Below are 23,485 nucleotides of genomic sequence, written 5' to 3'. Positions count from 1 at the left end.
ACACTGCAAAAGGCTCCATCCCATTGTGATGCCTCACTCTAGATAGATTCTAGAGAACTTCGGAGATCGTCAAGATCGCCGCTTTAACATTGGATTGAGGCGCTTGGGGCACAAGATAAACTATAAATACCCTTGGGATGATATAAAATACAAAAATTAAATGGTTAACTTGTATAGTTTCAAGGCAAAATACAAACTTTTGATTAATTTCCCTGTGAAAATATCCCAAATGTCCTCAAAATGATAAAACACAGGGTAAAGAAAAAAGATTCCCTTTAGAAAAAAGAATTACCTTGCAGTTTATCGATACAGACTACTGCGGCGCGGACCCACAGGTTAGGCCACACTGCCACGGGGTCGTGTTCCCCGTTGGTCGTCCCCCCCCCGGGCCCGGACTGACCTGGCTAGCTCGCGCGTTGACGTCCCCCTGGCCGAACAGCTCCTCCACGATGCGCATGTCCTCGGGGCACTCCACCGCCGCCAGCGCCGCCAGCATGATGGGCGTGTAGCCCGCCTTGTTCTGCTGGTTCACGTTGCACACGTCTGCCACACAGGAGCACAAAAACGCACGCCTGAGAACGCACGCCAGTGGGTCCACAAACACCAGCTAAAGACATAATGCACACCGCCGGGGCTGCCTTTCGGGTGGTCTTGGTGTATCTCACGTCCCCCCTCTCTCCTGATTGGTCAGCGTTCACGGGCTGTGAATAGCTAGACTTGTCACACACATAGACACCATCCCACAACACGACAACCTGCCATTCCACTGATGTGTCAATCTCCCCCATCTATTCCCTGGTGCAAACCCCTTTCTGGGGTGGAGAAAGCGCGCGGGGGGCGGGGGCACTGCTTTTGTGTACCCCCAGAAAGGATGCATCGTTCTCTGTACTACTACAAACCGCCCATACACGACCGAGGCCTGGCAGAGAAGGTGGAGGGGACCAGTCTAGAGTCTGGATAGTGATGGGGAAGGGAATGTGCAATGGGGGGGGGGGGAGCGGTAGGAAGGGGACTTGGGAAGGGCGAGACGGTGGGGGGGTGGAGGAGGGGGCTGTGGATGTGTGGAGGGACAATAGTGACAATGGAACAGAGGGGGTGAATGTGGGAGTGTCGGACTGTCACACAACGCACACGGACACAAAGACCAGAGGGTACAAAGGGACTATAGTGTAGCAAGTGGCCGAGACCTCATCACACTCTATTGAGCCTGGAGGGAGAGAGAGAGAGAGAGAGAGAGAGGGGGAGAGGGCCCTGGCTCAGTAGGCACTGTGAGTGTGGAGGAGAGCAGGGACCGAGCGATGAAGGACAGCGGAGATCAGCCAGGAACTGCAGCCGTGTATAGAGGACGGCAGGGAAGGAAGATGAAGCTCATAACGGTTTAACACTGCCCACTAGTGGGCGACAAGCGTAAAAGACACTTGGTTTCAAAACCTTCAGCGAGATGCTCACCATCTACTGGCTCTTTGTGTCACCTCAAGTCCCTCATGATAATAGTGTCAGCTAAATGACTAGGCGGTAACAGCATTGCTGAACCGGTGATGGTTCAACCTAGTAAGCAGCCCGGCCTTCCGAAGAAACCCAGGTTTGATTCAAAGACCGCCGTCCTACGCTACACGTCATTCCCAGGGCTCGCCAATAAGAATTGCGTGAGCGCCCGGGGGCAACTAAAAGGCCACGTCGGGGCGAGTAACTATGACAACCCGCTTGGTGAATTATTTGATTTGATTTGAATGTGCCGTCGGCCGGTCAAAATCGAGACGGCAAGACGGGCGGGAGGCAGTTGTGTTGTTAGATGATGACGAAGAAGATGGATTTGTATAGGGGCCAGTAAAAATGGACTTTGGGCAAGTAGAATTCAGACCCACTGGCCCGACCAGGCAAGTGGAAAAAACAACAACCTTAGAGTTGAGCCCCGAGTCATTCCTATCCTTCTTCTACCCGACTTTTCCGTTTCTCTTCCCTCTCCCCCCGCCATAAAGAAGACAACGAAGCTCCACGACAACAAACATCCACCGTCCCCCCCTTACCTGCGTCCAGAAGCTTCCGCACCACCTGGAAGTTGGAGTGCGAGACGCTGTAGTGCAGCGCCGTGTTGCCGTTGCCGTCGGCCATGTTGACCACGTGCCGCAGCACGCCGGGCGACACGCCGGCGAAGCCGTCCAGGTAGTCCTCCACCGTGCCCGACAGCGCCGCCTTCTGGCTGGACACGCGGAACCACTCATGCTGCACCGTGTTCAGGCTCGCCCTCTGAGGGAGGGGGGGGGGGGGGAGAGAGGGGTTGAATCTGCAGTCAACACATGACGCATAGCAGTAGCTTCTTTTAACATCATCAAAAACAAGTTTTCTTTGCAGTGTTATGAATCTTCCTAACTCTGTGTCTGTGGTGGCAGTCCACATTCATATCATAACGACACTGCTACTTTACTTATTTTGTCTATTAATTCACCCTTTATTAGATGTTTTCCTTAAGATGAGGTTTAGAATTTCCATGTACAGAATGACTGCATTGTTTTTGTAGCATCTGATAGTATGGAAGAAGCCCATATTCAACCGTCCAACTTCATATTCCCCGTGTCGCAGGTCTCTTAAAGTACTTGCAGTTTTACGATCGGACAGCAGGGGGCGTTCCAGTTCATGAAATGAGGTACTTTTGACCTACATACAAACCAGCCCGTGAGTGTATTCAGCATCGCAACAGTGAATTCAGCATCGCAACAGATTTTCACCAACAAATGAATAAACAAAATGATGTTGCTGCGATAAGCGAACCTCTCCCAAGGCACTCTAAGCTAGTTGCCTGGAGTGCCTTGCCCACTTCCCTAATATTTGTGGCTGCGCCAACATTCTTTTCCACAACCCTCCCCTTCCCAAAACCCAGCAGGGCCAGGCGGAAAGGGCACGACATTCCCCCTGTGATGAACACTCAGGCCCAGCGTGTTGGCCATGTTGGGCCTCTATGCTCAGAGAAACTGAATGTGTTTTGATGAAGGCCCTGCCAACCCGACAGCAGAGAGTTGCCCAGCAAATACACATGATTGGCACCAAGAAGGAAAGATAGAGTGTGGAAACGATTGGAAACGCGCTTCTGAATAAAATCCAGTGCATAATTAATGGTAAATAATCAACATTATTTTCTCAGCAGTTGAATTTGACTCAAGGCCTAACAGATATAAATAACGGACGCACTATAGACACGGGATCTGAATCTGTCACAGGCATGTGCACGGGCTACTAAAAGGTACTAGAAAATAACATCCATTTCCATTGGTCAGTTACCATTTTCTTTTTAACTGATATACCACTACTCAAGTCCATCGCTAAAGAAAAAGCAATACAGGAAACAGAATATGTATTTAACAGTACAGGGACCGGGCCACACCCAGGCGTGAGGAGACACTACTCACCAGGTCTTTACTGCTCACCGCCTTGGGGTCGCTGAGGTGGGCCTTCAGGACGTGGCAGGCCGCCACCATCTTCTCACTTAGCTCACTCCTGCTGGAAGGGTCAACACGTCAATGCTTGGGATATAAACACACAACACGAATCAGGAGACACATTTGGAGTGCAAACGGCTTGACTGTTTAGTTTGAGTTCCCTTCTCGAGTTTGTTTCCATTATATAATGGATTATATAATTATATTTATGCGGCTTTGTGTGTATGCGTGTGCGCGTGAATCTTAGAAGGCTCAGTGTCCCATCAGTAATAAAGGTCAGCCCAGAATGTGTATAAACAAAAAAAATCGAATTGTCCATTGAAGGGGGCCGATTGCTTTTGAGGTCACCTCTACTGACCTCTCTCTTGTCTCGCTCTTCTCTTGACCTTCCTCCTCCTCCTCCTCCTCCGTCTTCATCTGCACATCCACTGCTCCCTCGTTACGATACTCCTCCCCGGTTGTCTCTTCCTCTACTTTCCCATGTTCCTCCTTTGCACCGTTCACCTCCTGCTCCTCCTTCTCCTCCTCGTCGTCGTCGTCGTCGTCTGACCCCGAAGAGCTACTGTCCTCTGAGCTCGAGTCGTCGCTTGACGTAGATTCATACCTGCAACAGCAGGGGGGGACAAAAACAAGACAAGCATCAGAGGTCTGGTCGTTGAAATGTCAAGCAAACAAGGGGAGCATAGATGAACACAATATAGCCAGGATGAATCACTAAACACACCGTTAAAGATGAATCACTCTACTACAGAATACACACACTCACCCTCCATTGACTCCGACAAACTGCAGGTTCTTCTTGGTTCCATTGGAGCCAGGACGGCCATCTTTCTTTTTCATGATGGATTTCAGGGTGCTCTGATGACATGGCTCTCCTGAAGGAGCAACACAGAGAAAAAACGCTTCGGCTTAAACTCCATATCCCAAAATTATTTTTCCAAATTCACATGAACAGGACTCCAAAAACAGACCTGCATAATTCAAACCAGGCATTTCATGTTCCAGTGTTTGATAAAAAACATTCCTTTCCAAACAAGGTTTTGAATTGAGGAATCAGCTCAACTCTGTGCCTTCTTGTATACTTTGGCCTGGATGACAACAATGTTTCAAGTTAGACCGCCATTGTTTAATGGGAATGACTGAACGTGGTACCAGGCTGGGAAAACATCCAGCAAGCACCTATTAAAAAAGGACAAGTATTTCTTTCTTCTCAACAGAGCCCACTTCTCCCCGAGCTAGCCTGGCTGGCATCTCCCCTTTAAATTATGCTACATCAGAACCCGAGTTCTCGGACACGGCCAACAACAACAGCTACAGCAGCAGAGCGAGAGCGATTTGCAAGTGTCTTTGTCCAGGTTCTTCGGTCCCAGCTGCGTGGCATGGGAACCTGTTCCAAAGCCTAAAGTATCCCAGCCATGTTAAGTACAGGCCTCCACAGACCAAAATACCAGCGTCGAGCCAGAACACTCAGCACACATCTGCCAAGACTTGCCCCAAACTGAGGGGCCTCACTCGCTCCATGCCAGGAGCGAGTGAGGGGGGGGGGGGTGTTGTCGTCGACTAGATGTACACAATACATATACACAGGTAATGTGGCGTGTACATCAGTGTGGCAAGCACCAAAGCGTCCAATCAGAGTGCTTCCTGTGTTTAGACAGGTGGGGGTGTGAAGAGGAGCCTGGGGTCTCTGCTGGGTGTGACTGACACACACACACACACACACACTAGCAGCTAGATGTACACAATACATATACACGGGTTATGTGGCGCGTACATAAGCATAGCAAGCACCAAAGCGTCCAATCAGAGTGCTTCCTGTGTTTTGACAGGTGTGGGAGTGAACAGGCGCCTGGGGGTCTCTGCTGGGTGTGACACACACACACACACACACACTAGCAGCTAGGTTGTGAGCTTGTGTGCTAACCAACGGGGGGAGGGGGTGTTAGACGTTAAGCGGTACCGTGCAGCGCCGAGGACATCTGTTGGTCCATGCGGCTCTTGAGCTCTGACGGGCTGGGCTGCGTGCGCGGGCTGCCGGGCTTCTCGGCCGCGGCGAGGGACGCGGCGGTCAGGTCGGCCGCCGAGAGGTCTTTGACCCGGGGCTGTGGCTGGGAGACCTCCTGCACACTTACTGCTGGGGCGGACACACACACACACACACACACACACACACACACACACACACACACACACACACACACACACACACACACACACACACACACACACACACACACACACACACACACACACACACACACACACACACACAACGTACATGCATTAGGATGGGTGCAATGTTTAGAAAGTTTTGAGACTCTGATTTTGATCGTCATCGTTGTTCAGGCGTCGCATTTAACCATTCAGGTGATCAGCCCAGAATAACATTAGTTTTTCATAAAAATACGAAATAGTAGAGGACGTGAAATAGAAGTGTTTTTCACAATAATCTTTACCCCAATACATATTCATGTGATGTTTACTGGTAATGTATGAAAACGTAGAAAATGTAAGTGTTCAAATTACATTATCTGAAACCATATCAGAAAGAATCTTACTTTTGCAAGGCTATTCAAATGTACAAGAAAAACCTGACTACATTTGTATGATAGCAACATGTCGCAAAAATGCGGGCAGACCAGCACTATAGGAAGTACAAAACATGCCAATCATGGGCTAAGAAAATATGCAGCTACGAATCCACTCTGGATTATGTGGTAAAGCAGAAACACTCCTACTGAACGCAAACTTTAAGACAGTTCTTTAACGTTCTGGTTCTGTTCTCGAACCAACTAGTAACAAGGGAGTGAAGGTCAATTCATACATAATATAAGCAAATGAACATACACTCAAACCCAGGGACAGGATAAGAGCGACGCCAGCTCTGTAAGTGCGGGACATTATATCTACCAAACATACTTGGCATGTCCCTACATGTTGCATTTCTGAGCGAACACAAACACTGAAGTGTTTATGTAATGTCTGTAATAACGAAATGCTGACATTTTATTCATACATTGAGTGATTCAATCTTTGTTGTGCTGTAAACAAGGAAGTGTTGAACTAATAACACATGTACCAATTTTAATTTTAAAAAGCTCTTCTTAGGGATGTTTTTGGAGTGGTTAATTACTTTGTAACCATTTTGTTCCATCAGCTACAATTATCATTCGACACTAATGACAAATAAACTGGGACAGCTCTTCTGCGTAATTAATCATGTCTTAAATTCAACACAGGACAACAACAGGTCAGACTATAAATAACCTCGTACCCGAGGACAGGACAATAGCGGCTTCACGGCGTCAGATTCATGTGTCACTTAGCACGCTGCCATGTTACGCAACCAGACCCACGGCCGTGAATCAGCAGCCAGACGCTATGGAGGCTTAGCGGACACAACACAACTCATGGTCACACCGTGACAACACTGCCGGGTTCCAGAAACTAAATGAGGTCGTCGTTGGTCCTGATCCAAAACACCCCTCTCCCACCCCCACCCTAGAGACAGAGATAACTTTGGCCTGTGCAAACCCGGCAGGTCTTTGTTTAAGCCCCTTGCTCCCAAAAACAGCTGAAGGGAATACAAATAGCGCGTATGAATGACATCCATAGTGCCTAATGCATTCAGATGATGTCATTTGAGTGCTGTTTTATAATGCAATAACATGTTTTATAATGTATTTACCCCTGCAGTCCCAGGCTTCTCCTGGGTTATGAAATATGATTCAGCCTTTTATTAACAGTCACAACAGTTTGTATGGAGAGTGTTGCTCGAGAAAATATATGGACTCCACAATAGCCCAAGGGAAACGTGATGAAATCTAAATTACAACCTGCGCACTCTTTAGTGTCTCCCTCGGGTGATAAAGTTTCACCGCCTCCTTTGGGCTTTTGTGTGCGCGTGTGTGTCGTTTCCGTGCTGAACCTCACCTTTGTGCGCAGCCTCCGGGTCGGTCTGCAGCGCCACAATGTCCTCCACGCTGCCGTACTTCATGACCGAGTTGATGGAGGACAGCGTGTTGACCAGCTCGCTGTTGATGGACCCAAACTGGCTCTGGGGCTGGCCGAAGGCGTCGGCCAGCTCACTGTAGTTCTCCGCCAGCAGCATCTGCTGCTCTTGCAACAGCTTCTGGACCCTCTCGATGTAGTGGTCCAGCCCGACGCCCCCCTGGGATGGCGCCTCCGTCGACACCGCCTGAACCTTGGCCTCCACCGCCTCCTTATGGCCGCCCTCCACGCTTTCCGGGGGCTGCGACGGTCCGCACGCTATAGTCCGGGTGATCGACCCGACAAGGAAGTTGTGGTGGATGCTCGCCGTCCCCACCCCGCAGTCTTTGGTTTTGACGGAGCGCGACTGGCCCAGTGTGTCCGCCTCGGTGGAGGTTCCCACGGCGACCGATCGCTTCTTTGCGGCGGTCTGGAGATCTCGTACGAGGCCCTCCCCCGCGCCGACCGTCCTCGTTTCGGTGATCACCGTGCTGGTGCGTTTGTCACAGGTCACAAGCGTCGTGCTTGTGAAGGAATCAGCCATGACTGACGTTTTCGTGTTGGTGGCCTTGCTGGACACTTCCAGGTCGGTACTGGTTTGGCGAGACGTGGACTCGGGAATGACCATGACGCCGTGGTCCAACGTGCACACAAAGTCGGGGTTGGTTCCTTGAGTCACCAGCGTTTTGACCGGACTCACGTTCACGTCTACAGAGCAATCACCACAGCCAACTGACCTCGACTCCTTCGTCGACGTTTGACTTGCAACCAAGGTGTCCATCGTTTCCTCCGTGTTGACTCCGGCCTCGCAGACCTCCACCTCTACGCCCTCGCTCTGGTTGTGCGTATCTACCCGTCTCCCGACACACTGATCCTTCACCTCCACACGCTCTCGCACCAGCCACCTCTCCATGGGCACCGCGGGCCCCGTGGCGACGCTCTGCACGCTGGGCGTGCAGGAAACCCCCACCGTCTGGGTGTGCAGACTCTTGGAGGTCCCAGCATTGGCGGTCTCCAGGTGATTCCCCACTCCCTGACTCTGTGTCTGCACCTTTGCCTCCACGCTGGCACTGTACATCTCCGGCCTCGCCGTGCAACCTTTGTCGACCTTCTTCTTGCTGGGTCCCCCCGCTGCCTGCAGCTCCAGCTTGAGTTTGCTCATCTCCATCTGGTGGGTGGTCTCCTTCAGCTGAACCTCGAGGCGGTACACCTGCTCCTTGAGGGCCTCGATGGTCTGCTGCTGGAGCTCCAGCTCCTTCTCCGCCTCACTGGTCACGCCCAGCATGACCTCCGTCACACCCACCCCGGCGCTGCGGGTGTCCCGGCGCTCCGTCACCACGCCCGCATCCCGATAACTGCGTTTTAACGGTTTACTGTGGGCGACGCTGAGGTCGTTCATGTTTTCGTCGATGGCGAGCCCGACCGATTGCGGGGGAGTCCGGTTCTGCGCGGCGGCCGACTGGTCTTTCCGAACGTCGGCCCTGGTGTTGTCCTGGGTCTTCCTCTCCAGCGACTGGACTTCGGCGGCCAGGCGTCGGAACTCCTCGAGCTGCTGGAGATTCTGCTCCTTCGCCTCCGGCTCCGTGATGTGCAACTCGGCGTCCCTCTGCACGGGGCTCCCCTGGCTCTCCAGCTGCTCGGCACAGCCCACGCTGTAGGAGCGCTTGCGGAAGCCCGCCGGGGCCGTGCTCTTGGACTGGGCCGTCAGTTGCCTCTTCTCCTCCTGCAGGACCGCTATCTTGACCTGCAAGATGGGGATGGTCTTCACCTGCTCCTCCAGCTCTTTGAGCTTCTTCAGGGCCACCATCATCTGCTCCCGGATGTGCTGCAGATGCATGGGGCTGACGTTGGTCACGGGGGTCGTCATGCCCGAGCTCATGGGACTGTGGCGGATGGAGCTCCCCACCGAGGGCGGGTAGTAGGGGTTGTACTCCCCGTTGTGCAGGTGTCCGTTGAGCGCCAGGGGCGGGTGGCCGCTAGGGGAGATCTGACTCTGGGCCAGCGAACCGGTGAAGGACGACAAGGAGCTGTTGGAGCCCGTGCCCCCGAAACTGGCGAGGCGGCGGCGGGGGACGGCGGGCTCGGTGTGGTGCTGCATGAGCAGGCGCTCCTGCTCCAGCCTCCAGCGGGTCTCCATCAGGGTCTTCTCCACCTGGGGGTTGTGGCGGGGGGCGACCCTCGGGGAAGGCGGGGGCAGCAGCGGCCTGGACTCGGAGGCGATGGAACAAGAATGTTGGGGGGGAGGCGGCGGCGGCTCGTGGGGGCCGGCCCGTCGGCCCAGAGTGGGGGTCAGCGGGGGGGCGACCTGGAGCCTGGAGGTGAAGAACACGGGGGACTGCTTGTTGTCGTCACTGTTGGAGGAGGACAGGGAGTCCGTGGAGGTCCACTCGGCGTGAGTGCTGCCCCCGACGGAGCCGCCCCGGGGCACGGCGGCGGGCTTGGCCACTTTGGGCTTCCGGTGAATGCTCAGCTTCTTGATGGTGTTTCCTCTTTCGATGTCGTCCACATACTTGAGGAAGTCCAGGTCCAGCTGATACCCGTACGGGGTTTCAACATAGTAGGGGGCGACGGACGCCTTCTCCTCCTCGGCGCTTGGGCAACCCTGCCCTCTTTCTGCAGAGAAGACCAAAATTAAAAAGAAAAAGAAAAAGCTATGGTCAACATCAACATCAACAACAACTACTGCAGCACCATTTGTACAGGGGGGTTATGGGTTTGCTCAGCCACACACAGTCCTTATTTGCCTTTGCGAGTACAAACACGACTCGGCTGTTTGAAATGCCTCTGCCGTAAAAGCAAGAGCAGGAATAGTTTTGGCAACGGACTTGGGAAGCTAGCCAGGTAAAATCGACGACTCTAAACATCGTAGTAAATCACAAAATTTCAAAGAAATAAGAATGATTGATAAACTCAATGATGCATACATTACACTATTTTTAATGTAGCTCTGAAAGATAAGTACAAAACTCAATAAGATCATGAGGTATTCTTGACAAACTGGCAAAAAGCCTGCATCTCCCTTATTTGTTTACTGATCATAGATAAGGTAGAACTGCTCGAGGTCAGACTGGAAGGTAAAAACTGTCATTATTTAGTCCAAATTCCAGAACAACAATTTAGATTACTAAAAATGAATAAACCAATATGCACAGGTAAATAAACTATTTTAAAGAGTTAAAAAAAACACAAGATAAGTTGTAAATCAGAAAAAATTACAAGGTAAAATAAGCAAGCAAGGTAATGAAATCTAAACCAAAGCTGCCTTAATTACAAATCCCTTGTATCAAGTTAAATACCTACAATTATATATTCTTACAAGTCTACCTTTCACCTTAAATGTTTGTATCAAACAACGATTCAACTATCCAGTACTTGGGGGGGATGACACACACACACACACACACACACACACACACACACACACACACACACACACACACACACACACACACACACACACACACACACACACACACACACACACACACACACACACACACACACACACACACACACACACACACACACACACACACACACACACACTAAATACAGAGCTCCTTGTTCTTGGTATGTCTGGAACTCTGACCAACTAAAACAAATATGCGGCTGGGATGAAGAACCCTGCTTTTACTTTCCAGAACACCGAGCTCTGTCAATGGCACCAGTCAGTCCCTTCCATTCACTTCAAAACAATAGAGGGAATTACACCGCTAAGCGTGCTGTTAAAGCCCTGCTGCCTTGTTGTTAAAGCTTTACTTACCCCTGGTGAAATATCTCACTCTTGTTCCCTTCTTTTCCTACGCCCACTCCCTGTTCAGTGTTGGGAGACCGGGTATAATAGCAACAGGCTGCAAGCGCTAGAGAGAGCGAGAGAACTGCCCTCTCCTCAGTCAGTCCACACACTCTCGCTCAATCCCCGCTCCATAAGGGGGGGAAAAAACTCCACTATTGGTGTAAAGTTAGCCAAGCACGGCTCAGGCGAACCATTGGCCAAGTGCCTCCTCCAATTGCGTGCAGCCTTTGGGTCAGGCACTTCCCAATCCAAACAGAAGCCCTGTTATTCAATATGAGGCGGATGACAATAACGGTATTCTTTAACATGGGATAGAGGTCACCCTTCTTTTATGGATTTAATAAAGCACTGCTTTCCAAGACAAATGCACAAGGCTACTGGATTATTATAAATCAAATAAGACCAGTTATTTAACAACATAACATTTAAAAAAAAGGGTTACTCAAACCAAACTCTGCTCAACAAACAAAAACATGTCGTCCTATCTTCTACAAGTACTCAAGTGAAAGTAATAATCCCTTTTTGATTCCTAGGGAAAACGTTTTCTGTATTCTTATTCGGTCCCAGGTGCTATCCAGCTATTCAGGCTCGAGGGCTCCCCAGGAACAAGTTGGCGAGAACCCTACGGCAACCAAAACAGTGACAGGCAGCGCTTTGGTACCGGGGACACGAAGACCCTTAACAGCTGAACAGTGACCTCATCACTGTGTGTCAACGCAAGGGGTCACACTCGTGGGACATGGAGCCAACAGTGACAGGCAAGAAACCTGGAGCCGTTCCAACGATCAACAGCTGTTACATTGTCAATTTGACAGAGATGACACAATACTTCTAGCGCGCGCTGCAAGGCAACACAATGTCTGGGAGTCATGTTTCAATGGCCTCCTTGGTTTGGATGTTAACGCGGCGATAATGTTTATCTGCACAGCATACAAAAGGGGGTAATCAAACAAGCCTACCAACAAGCCTACGCTCCGTTTACACGCAAGCTGCACTGTGCATTGAGGTTTGGGAGCTGTTAAAGACAAGAGGGTTGAGGTCATTTAGTAGAAAAACTTTACAAAAACCTTTTGAAAAAAATGGTCTTTATTGTTCCACAAGTGATGACGGGAATTGTCTGACTGTGGAATGTAAAATGGCAGAGCGAAACATTACGTCAGTGTGAAGCCAACAACTGAAAATACTTATTCCAAATTTAGCATGCAGACTTCCAATCCTGCCCTTGTTTTGGTTCCAGCTAAACAATTAATGCATTCGACTCATGAATGCTAAGTGTACTAAAATAGATGTAGGGTGTACCCATTTATGTTAATTATGTATTCCTTAAAAAAAGAGAAGAAGATAAAAACGGGAAAATAATGTTGCTTGAATTGTAGTTTTTTGACCAACCCAACAAAACACATTCAATTATATAATTCCAGGAACATTTCCTGTGCTCCTACTGAAAATAACACGCAGATGGCCATGTAAGGCCTTGAATCGTCCGACCCAAAGGAAACGTGGGCATGACTTGCACCAAATCTGGATTGGTCAAAGTTTAAATTTGGAGCAGTGTCTGATCTTTTTATGATCCATTGCTGGCCTTGAATACAGAACGGAGTAAATATGATCCAGGTTCCCTATTTGCAAATCAGTTCATGGAGAGCTATGCCTGGGCAGAACAATAAACAGGGTCCAAAATAACTAATCCAATACCTCTAGCTTGCCTTGAAGCCCCAGATATTAAACATCAACGGTATTAAAGCTGAACCAGAGTTGAACTTGTAGTTTGGCTAACCCTAACCCTACGTTTTTTCTGAAAACTATGAATATCTTGCATTAGCTCATAACAAGAGGACTTCTCTAATCTGGTATTAAACTCTGCATGGGTTGGATGTGGACGCAAAGCTTCGGCTAAATAGCTGAACATCTGATCCCTCATTCACACAGAAACGCGTAAACCATGGACAGACATGCTTTTCACTTCTCAAAACACAGGAAGAAACTGCAAAACAATGAGAAAAGTAGGGTTTGCACATTCCTGGTTTCTTTTCATTTTAGTTAAACTGTTCCATAGAAACACCGGAAGGTGGAAAAGTGATAAGGCTGCCCAAGAAACAACAATATACTTCAACTTCCCTAGCAAACTGACCAGGTCATTTCCAGAGACTCATGCCAAATTCAACATCTCTACACCATGACATACAAAGCTCCTGCTGGGAAGGATATGCCTTCATAAAAAGGTTTCCTCCAAAAAAGGTTTTTGATGAAAATATTAGCAGGAAGAATATGCATGTTTACACCAGCAAACAAACACAAAACAGCAATCTTACCCATTTATATTCAATTTTATAAAAAGGTCAGAACGGTAAACAACATGAGACCGCAGTGAACATGATTAGGAAAATCAGGAAGAGCATTAGAATAACAAATGATTGATTCAGGAGATGTAAATAACTGTCCCGGTGCAGAGTACAGGGTACAAAGAGGAGCATGTTTACTTTAATGCATGAACAAACTCACTGACTCACACATCCTTTCAGGGAAACCAAGCAGATCATTTAAGGCCATTTAGATTTTTCAGCCTTAGTCCGACGCTGGTGTGTGGGGGTTAACGTTTTTTTCTTTTTTTAACAAAACTCAAACATTTCAAACCATTTAAATCCTTTTTAAGATTGAAAAAAGGAGTACAAGTGGAGGATAAATGAGTCAGGCTTACCAACCTAGATCTTCATTCAAGCATGCACTGATTATTTATTAATGAATCGTTATGAATCAAGTCCAATGGGGGAGACAAGCGCATGAAGGAATACAATCTAAACTTTTATAAATGGACACCGTTCTCCATCCTTTTTGAGACACTCGTCTAAACACAAACTCCTCCACTACTAGGGTTTCATTGATGTCAGGGAGTCTGCTGAAACAACAATATCTCTTGGTTTTGATTAATTTCTAGGGAGTGGAACCTCTTTGGTCTTAATAGGTGGCTCAGGGCACAGTGGTACCAGCTCGGCCTGAAAGAAAACCTTTCTGGCCAGTAATGTAATGTGAAATTGATTGTGTTTATGCTATATACAAAAAGGGGACTGTTGACGTGGTGCATAAAATACTGAAACTCAAAAATCGGATGACTTCAAATTCGATCAAAATATAATCTACGCTTTGCTCATTCTTGTAGGCATATTTTCCAACAATTCAGAGGGATGAACGAAATGCATCACCCCAGTGTCTTGCTGGCAGACGCAAACGAGACCGTATGAATGCAAAAAGAATCATCCATTCCGACTGCATACCATGCAGGATTTGAAAAAAAAAAAAAAAAACAGCCCGCTCGTATGCCTGACAGGAATGCGAGACGTCTGCAGGTGCGTGTTCTGTGGTCCCCTCGGACTGACAGAGTTTATTTCACACTAAAGTGTGGAAATTTCCCTTAACACCAGGGCATACACACGGTGCACTGCACAGTGTTTCACAGAAACCACAGGAGAAAGACCACATAGAAACGACGGTTCAACATCTTGTCCGACAATAAAATGCTACATTTCCTCGGCGTCTGTTTGGACAATCATGGCACCGAATGGCCCGTTACAAAGAGTGGGGTCTGACGCGACCTGCTTTGTGTTCGATTACTAAACCTCATCGGGACTGTGCTGTCCATTTAACAAAAAGGCCCAGAGTGAACAAAATTGTATGCTGAAAAAGGTTTCAACTTCGGATATCGTTTCCTGTGGTTTATAAATCAAACACAGATGCAACCCTTCTCCATGTAATTTATTAAAATTATACTGAGGCGGCATTCAGTCCATGAGACATGAAGCAACCATCGAGCAAAGGGTGACTTGCCAAATATTCATGTCTAATAAAAGCCATGTCCCTAGCCTTGACACATCATCCACATTAGCTCATTTGTATCCCCTAGCCTAGATGGTCTTCAGAATCAGGACAGAACTATTTCACATGTTCCAGCATGACAGTCAGAGGGTCAGTGCAAGGCAGGTGAACATGCATTCATGCGTGCGCATAATAAGCACGTTGTGAAAATACATGAATAAAAATGCAATTTGTAACATTGAATGAGAAAATATTGAGTTTATTCCACAATCTTCCAAAGGGCCCAATATGTTTAAATGTGATAAATAAAGTGCAGATTTAAAATGCTGTACATGCCTGAAAAGGGCTATAACAACGTATAAATGCAGATCTGAGTATTTCACATTACCACAAAATGGAGGAAGGTAAGGGGTTAGTTACCTGGGCCATTGCCATTCACGTGCATGGTCTGGGCCATGGCTGCAGCTGTGTTCTGTTTGTCCCACAACAAAGACTTATTGGGGTCATGCAACTGCCATGCATCAAGTCCAGCTTACCATGCAACCTGTCAACAGAGACAAAAACATGGTTTTAGGCATACACCCACATGTATGAGGGTAAGGATAAATGAGCATACTTCCAACACATTATGTCAAGCCATTGGAAAATTGGATTTATAAAACCCTTTTAGTTGAATCAATTTCCAATATTTCACTTTGGCAACAACGAAAAAAAAAATCTGCAACCCATTTCGTCAGACGGCGCCACAAATGAAAGGTCTCCGTCTTGTGTTCACTCCCCAGAACAAGGTCCTCTTCTTTAAGGTGAAGCCCACTTTAGGAGCTGACCCCTGCAGTTTCGCAGGTGTTCTGGCATCGGACATTCATGAGAATAGGAGGTCTTGTGTAGCCTTGCTTAGCCCTCATCAATGGATACATTATGAGGAGCACAAAGAGCTTTTCTCTTCTAAAAGAAAGACGCCAGGACTGCAGAAAAAAAAGTCTGACATGTCGGCCGCATGGAGGGTCAACTATAAATGACCATGATGATGCAGGAGCACTGGAGCAGAGGTCGATGCTTCCCTAATTCGGAGCCAGGCCAGGCGTTCTGACAGTCAAACAAGGACTCAAAAATATAATAAGGACGGAGACAACGTTGACAACTCACTTTTAGGCCGTGTGCCCAAACGACAATCATATCCAGAGCAGATTTCAAAAGGAACACTGTGTTCAGAGAGACAACTTTGTCAAACAGCTGAAATGCATTGTTCGGCAGCTGATCCATGCGAGCAAACATTTACCAAGGATCGAGGGGACATCTGCGTAGCAAGAGAGGGGACGCGGGACACTCGTGATGCAAGCGTACGAGCATTAAGAACAGCAGAAGGTTCAGTGCTAAGCAGAGTTGTTTGGCTGCACCACGGTCCAAAATAGGAAGTGGCGCCATGATGTGAGGACGCCGTTAAATCTTGCCTGTCCACCCGCCCCCCCCCCCTCTCTCCAGGCCCATTATAGCCTGGATGGGCAGGGTAGAGACCGGTGCCACTCATTAGGGAGCTGGCTCAGGCATTCATACCTCCAAATAGGCCAAGTCAAACTGTTCTGGAAGTATATTTATCATATAATATGAGCCATTCATAGAACGACCATTCCTCTGATTGTCCCCTCGTATCTTCATTTGTACAATATATGCAAATTCTAAGGATTATTCCTTAAACCTGCAGTACCAACAAAAAAATAAATTAAAAAAATCGACATTGTTTCAATATAAAATCACCAAGTCATTCTTCTGATATTGTTGTCACATGCATCTCACAGACTCAACAGGCCGACCGAAAGCGTCTTAGCCATCATACTACCCTGGTCTACTCACATTAAAGATGGCTTAGCAAGCTCATCAGCTCAGCAATACAGAAACCAACAAAAAAACAACTCCCAGGAGGTCAACATGACCGACGTCGTGCTTACCTGTAACTCTCATTTCTAGCTTTGTCTATCAGGACGCAGGTAGCACGAGCGCGACTTAATCCACATGCTCCCAGCAATTGGCCTGTGTGCCAGCCATCCTGAACATAAGAGACTGGGATGGGTTACGAAGCTAAGATTAGCGTACTTCCTCAGATGACAGCCAAACGATCTGTGTACTATAAGAGGGAGCTGTGCTTTGGGGCGTCTGCACTACTCGCACCTCCCCCAGGGTACCCAGGTAGAGGGCACGGCCGACTCGGGAACGACCCCACGGTCAATCTTTGATCTCTAGTGACCTTCAAGTCATGGTCTAACAAAACAAGAGGCAAGGGGTAGCCCTAGGCCCAATCCCATTTCTACCCCTTACCCCTTCCCCCTTCAAGACAAGGGGGAGGGGTAAGGGGTAGAAATGGGATTGGGCCCTACATTACCATAGAAGATGAATTAATTAATCCATATTAGCGCTGGATCGGATCATATGCTAAACCAAAGAAAAGCTGCAAAGCAACTAACGTGGGCTAGCTTGGACTAAAATTAAAAAGTGCCTTTAAGAGCATTAGCAACTCATACCTTTAGCAGAGCAACGAGAAACCACCAGTAAGCATTGTTGACCTTTCTCTAGAATACACTGCTGCGTAAATCTACCCTTTTTGATCATAAACTATTTGGAAAGAACATCAAAGAACAAAGAACTGATAACTCACCCAGTGTCACTATGTGTTTGGAGAAAAAACACAAGGGACAGAGAACAGGCCACTCCGTTTCAAAGGCTTGCAAGGACTGAAATATGTTACTGTTGTTAGCCGACACATAAACCAGAACAACTCGTTTAGTTGCTTCTCAGGAACTATATATCACATGTGCCATATTGCTCATGCCTACAAAGCCCCAAGACCTACAGGTGCGTGACTCTTGATCTACATTGGTCCACATCTGATCTACACTACTCAACAAGAGCGTATAGATTCACGAATGGCGTGACTCAAGACACACATGAACACAGCCTTATACCGACGCCGTGGCATGATAATGCAACGACTTTAAACCTTTCCCCTCGCACAAATAAACACAATGAAAGACGACAGCACAGACTGCGGTCAACAAGACGCCGCAACGGATTCACATTTTCCACTGCCAACGTACTGGAAGCACAGGATTAAATTGTGTGTGTCGCCTGGCAAGAACCTGATTACCAAAGCCCTCCGGGGCAATAAAAGCACTGGAACCCACCGTGTTAAATATTCAGCAGGGTTACTTTTCCCCAATAAAAAAAAAGACTTGCTCTATGGTTAATGGGGGGAAAGAGGTTAACTGTTGTTCTGAAAACATCAGCTCCAGTTTAAGATTGTAGTCAGGATGTGAAGAGGGAGGCTTTTATGGTTTGTTTTGCAAGTGGGGATATGGGAGGCGGGGGCGGGGGCTGGGGCTGTGGTGGTGTTATTTGCATGCATGCAAGAATTCAGGCTGGGGGCAGAAAGCACAAGTGAGTGGCTACTGCAGTGCAGGGGCCACTTGTTGGCTTAGCCCGGCATCTGGCCCTCATTAGGCCCGTAGCCTTTGAAGACCTGGACGAGAAGCTGCCGCTCTTCACTTGGGGAGCGCAGGGGTGAGAGCTTGGACACCTGTGGACTCGCATTCATTCGCTGTTTGCCAATGCTAGCCATCGCATTAATCCCAGCTTGGGCCGGCTTGACGGTTCGCGTCCCTTTGATGTCCCGGTTCAACCTGCCGAGTTCAACCCCCCCAGATTGAAAGCCCACATCTGAAAGGCTCTGTGATCGTCTGTGTGTATGTACGTGTGCGGGTGCACGTGTGCGTGTCAGAGGACTGTATTCAGAAGAGCCACATCATGCGGATAGCCCCCAGAGGCCTGGTGAGGTAGCATAACTCATGTGCACAGGACGCTTCCTAACCGGGCCCTGAATGCACTTCAATACATAACAATTAGTATATGCAGATGAGATCCGCTTAAAAAAAAGAAGAAAAAAGGACCCAGCATCCCGCCATGAGGGGTGCCTAGCGGACGGTAGTGCTGTAAATCTGATTTACAGTCTCCCGCACAGGCATTACACCACAACGTCTTGCACAATCACGTACAATCATGTCCCCTCTCACATTCCATCCTCGGCTTAGCTTTGGATAAGCTAGTGTAGCACGAGGTAAACTCCCATATTTTATCAGCCATCATTCAGAATGTGATCATGATGCATGTTAAACACAAAGTCAGAATGAACAAAATAAAATACTCAAATTCTACGGTTGGGGCCTAGCCCTTGAATTCGTACCTATCCTTCATTGACAGTAGATCCTTGTTATTTCAGGTTGGAGCTTGGCTTTTATTAACCATCCAAGCTTAAATTTTGTTCTGGAACAGGGCTTTGAAATGACAGAGTAGCGGACTGGGCTGTGGCGGGCACATGTGAAGCAGATGTACGGCTTTCAAAATCTGCACAGTCAACTGCATTCTGCCATCTTAACCACACACATAAGAGTCTTCCCTCTGCTTCAGAAAGCATACACACAGACCGTCTTGTTGGGGATAGTAGCGGCTGGAGCGTTTGACTACGGTGTACTACGTTGCCTTTAGCTTTGGCATGTGCTTCAGCTTGTCAACTATAGTACACGGCTGATTCAGGAGCTGCGCCCCTGAGCCTTTCCTCTCTTGGCTTCTTTTTATGCAAAACGGATTGCTGCTCTTGATCAGGCCCGCTTCCCATTAGTGTGGGAAAGCTCCTTGGGAACAGGTTGAAATACAAAAACAAAGCTTTCGTCACCAAAGGGTATGCATGTTTGAGGTTTACTAAAAAGTAAGACCAAATAGTGCAAGAAATAAATCTAAATGTATCCATTTTCAGAACAGTGCTCATTATATTCTAAAGCCATATTTTAAATGTTAAACATAAGTTTTAATCTATTTGTAAAAAGAAGCCAGACTTAAAAGTGAACGGTCACCAAATGAAAAAGATAAACCTCCCTTTATTCCAGTTTGAAAAGTTAATCCCTGAATGCACAACCCGTCCCAAAGTCAAACACAAAAATAGAAGCCTCTGGTAAAATTGAAGCTGCAGGATTCCAGAAAGTCTTGTAGGAATGTCTATGATTAGTATGGCAGATGATTTATCCTGTTGGATAGCATCCTACGGAGAGAGTACGAGGTAAGGAGGTGGAGAGGCAGGGTAGGATTCTGGCAGGGGGCTTACCATCTGGGAACACGCTCAGAGCAGCATGAGCGAAAACTGTAACCAGGTGACTTTTAGCTATTCCTACTAAAACATTATGAGCATTCCAGAAGTTTAGATCTTTATTAGAACTCCGTGGTATTCAAATCGAAGACTGCTTACTCTTTAAAACTACGTTGGTTGTTAATTAAATGCATCGTTTTAAAAACAAGCCAAACTTAGTTCAATGGCTAGAGCCTAGGCTCTACTCTTACAGAGCAAAAGCCCCACAACTCTTTCGGTTGACAATACTGCCCCCTTGGGGCGAAACAATTTTAAATCCACAACAAAAATATTAAAAGAAAGGACACCACGAGAATAGAACTCTAACATCCATCAATCATCTGCCTGCACTGGCTGCCACTTCTACTTAACAAAATAAGTTTTGGTAAATGGACACACAATTTGAACACTTTCAAAATTGCTGATATAACCCTAGAAACTCCCACCAGAAACTGTCTCAGTCAAGGTGGTCAAGGAGCGGGGTATTTTTTCTTTCCTTACGAGTGTTTTGTACTTTGTTAATGCATAATAATAATTAAAAAATAATTACATTGGTAGTCCTAGGCCGCCTTAACCATAGTGCTGGGGGAAACACTGGATATCAAGAGTTGCCAACATTATAAATCTTAAATTATCATTTACTTTATAATACTTAAAATGAAAAGTTAGTTCATTCAGAAGACGGATGCAAAAATTACAGATCTTATTTTGTGCGACATGTTGACATTTTTGCGTTCCATTTCCTAAAAGTTCATTTGACAAATCAGCAGAGGAATGCACATCTAGTGACCTTGCATTTATCTTACCGCTGTTTTCATTTCATCATGGTCCTTCAAAAGTTCCGTTCCCCCCTCTCAGCAGAGACATCCGCCGGGCTACAACCACCCTTCGTCACTCTGGCCGGAGCTATTTCTGAGCCTCTAAGGTTCGCCTCTTGCAAATGGGGATAAGCGGCTCTTGTGACCCCACACTTCATTCTCCCAACTTGGGCTTTGTCCTCCTGCCCTGCTGTGGTATCTGCTCCCTCTCCCTCCCATGCACACCCCCACCGGGGCCGCCACTTGACCAAGGACAGGCTGGAGCCACTTGTTTGTTTAGCGCTACAGGACAGCCAGTAAGACTGGGACCCCCACCCACCCCCAGGAGGACATTGGAAGATGGGGGGCCCTCAACTACACGCAACCAAAGTTTTTTTTCTTTTGCAAAATAATTTACAATACAGGGTACGTAACAGACAATCGACCAGGAATGACATGTTAGAGTGTTGCGTTTCACAGAAGCAATACAATCTCAAGTCTTAGTTGTAGTCTCCAAGAAAAATCCCTCCAAATACTAAAAAACATGCACTGAATGAAAATACACTTTTTTTAAAATGCAAAAAAGGTTAAAACCAATTCAAACACCAAGCCAGCCTTGATGAGGTCGCCGGGTAGCATGATGGGCCCCAACGAAGGGGCCAGCCGATCCAAGTGCGTTCATTTCCCTGTGTGAGTCTCAAAGGAGAATTTGTGGGAGAAAACTCTACCCATTTTAAGTGCTGCCGTGCTCCACTGTGTGCTGAGCCAGACCGCTGTGCTGACCTTCTGGAGATGAACCAATGGGATGTAAAGGCATGTCCTCTTGTGGCCCATTGGCCCCCAGACAGCCCAGCCAAACAATAAAAGACAAGCTAATTAAACTGATGACAGCTGGACTGGGGTTGGGGTAGGGTAGGGTTAAAGGGGGCATGTTAGTTATTAACAAAGCAAAAGTGTTGGGGCTGGTTTGGAATTAAATTGCAAGAAGAGGTGAAGGACCTCATTTCAACAAGGATAAATCACGAATACGTTTGAGGAGCTGTTGAAAGACGTTCAACATTGATTAAAATGTAGATTAGTGTTTCCACACATGGCTTCCTGCAACCTATTCTTATTCGATAGCCATCTAGGCTTTATGTTGCATTCAATACTCGCCTTTATGACACAAAACTGACTGAATGTTTAGAATCTACCGTTGCAGAAACAGGCTCATGGGTGTCAACAGTAGTAGTAGCAAAAATGAAACAATACAGAAATTTAACAAGCATATAAACCTTTGCGAGTGTTTGTAAAGTCTCTCCTGGGGGAATTTTTGGAGCTGCAATAACATTTTAAAGCTCATGTCTCAGGAATACACTCGTCAATGTCTAGCCTTTCCAAACTAGGGTCACAGATTAACAAGGTCTCAGGACGAACAATCAACAGAGCCACCAAAAAAATATTTGGTTGGAGTGTGAGGGGCAAAGATATGCAGTCATAAAAAAGAGTTACTGTCCTTGGTAGGGAAACATACTTTGTTGCCAGGATGACTCTGGTCTTGAATTTGTATCCAAGCCTTTCCTTCACCACTATAGCCTAGTTAAGCAACATCACACTATACATGTGCTGAATAAATAAGACGGCGGGAGAGCTTAAAATAAATGCGTTCAGGGTTGGCTTGCTTCATGAGCAGCATAAGGCCATCAGTCGACCTCCATAAAATGAGCTCTCGGATAGTGCTGTTTTTGGTTTGTTTTTACTATGGGTTGTAATCCCAGTGTGCCCAGGGACAGGCGTGGGACAATGGGGGAGGTGGCCACTAGGGAGTGGAAACACACACCTCCCCTGAGCCTTTCAACCGCAAGATGAGCAACCCCCGGCTTCAGAAATGATGCAACACAGCATTTTCCATTAATTAAATAAAAAGAAGAAAAGTCAACAAGCTCAGAAGGATAATCTGAAGTGCCATGTATCGGTTGTTTAAAAACAGGCAGAAAAACTGACCAAAGGGAAACGAAATTGGATGCATTGCCCTGCTCTCGGGTTATCACGGAACGATAAACGTTGACCAACAAATATATTCATGCCCATCTGTTGAGCATCTTGTCCCCAGCTGGCCTAAGCTAGCTTTGGTTGCTCCCTCGGTATACCCTCTGCTTGGAGTGCAGGGCTTAATAAGTGACATCAGGGTGTTTAATAACTGCTTAACCGACAAGGGCAGTTTGCCATCAGGAATATCAAACGCGGTAACCAGTAGTAGCAACCGTTATCACGTCCCCCGCCACCCTTATCTCGACAACGATAGAGGGGCCCCAAAGGCAAACCACAGCGGCTCTGCTCTCCCATTTGCACAGCAGTGCAGTTAAACCCACCGGAGGCCGCCTCGCCAAAGGAGTGCCTCAAGGAGACACAAGGTCAACAACATCTGCTGTACTACATTATTCCAATGAACAGAATTGAGCAAAATGAGGCAAGCAAAGGCTTTCATTTACTTGATAACCACTCTAAATAC

General features: G+C 47.4%; 1 protein-coding gene across 11 annotated transcripts in view; it reads right to left on the bottom strand.

Moving 5' to 3' along the window:
* Nucleotides 1-23,485, bottom strand: part of LOC130383866 (KN motif and ankyrin repeat domain-containing protein 1-like) — a 35,633-nt gene that overhangs the window by 2,346 nt on the left and 9,802 nt on the right. For 2 of the 11 annotated variants that reach the window (XM_056591727.1, XM_056591730.1), the window contains exons 2-9: nucleotides 15,451-15,574; nucleotides 7,368-10,037; nucleotides 5,395-5,568; nucleotides 4,201-4,309; nucleotides 3,793-4,038; nucleotides 3,405-3,495; nucleotides 2,028-2,247; nucleotides 401-543 (exon numbers count right to left, since the gene is read on the bottom strand). In XM_056591727.1, the coding sequence (XP_056447702.1) occupies nucleotides 401-543; nucleotides 2,028-2,247; nucleotides 3,405-3,495; nucleotides 3,793-4,038; nucleotides 4,201-4,309; nucleotides 5,395-5,568; nucleotides 7,368-10,037; nucleotides 15,451-15,487 (3,690 nt within the window). In that variant the 5' untranslated portion in view covers nucleotides 15,488-15,574. The other 9 variants (XM_056591729.1, XM_056591731.1, XM_056591732.1 and 6 more) reach the window with 9 other exon arrangements.

The sequence above is a fragment of the Gadus chalcogrammus genome, chromosome 6, assembly GCF_026213295.1.
Source record: "Gadus chalcogrammus isolate NIFS_2021 chromosome 6, NIFS_Gcha_1.0, whole genome shotgun sequence".
NCBI lineage: Eukaryota > Metazoa > Chordata > Actinopteri > Gadiformes > Gadidae > Gadus > Gadus chalcogrammus.
This window is presented reverse-complemented; position numbering and strand designations above follow the sequence as displayed.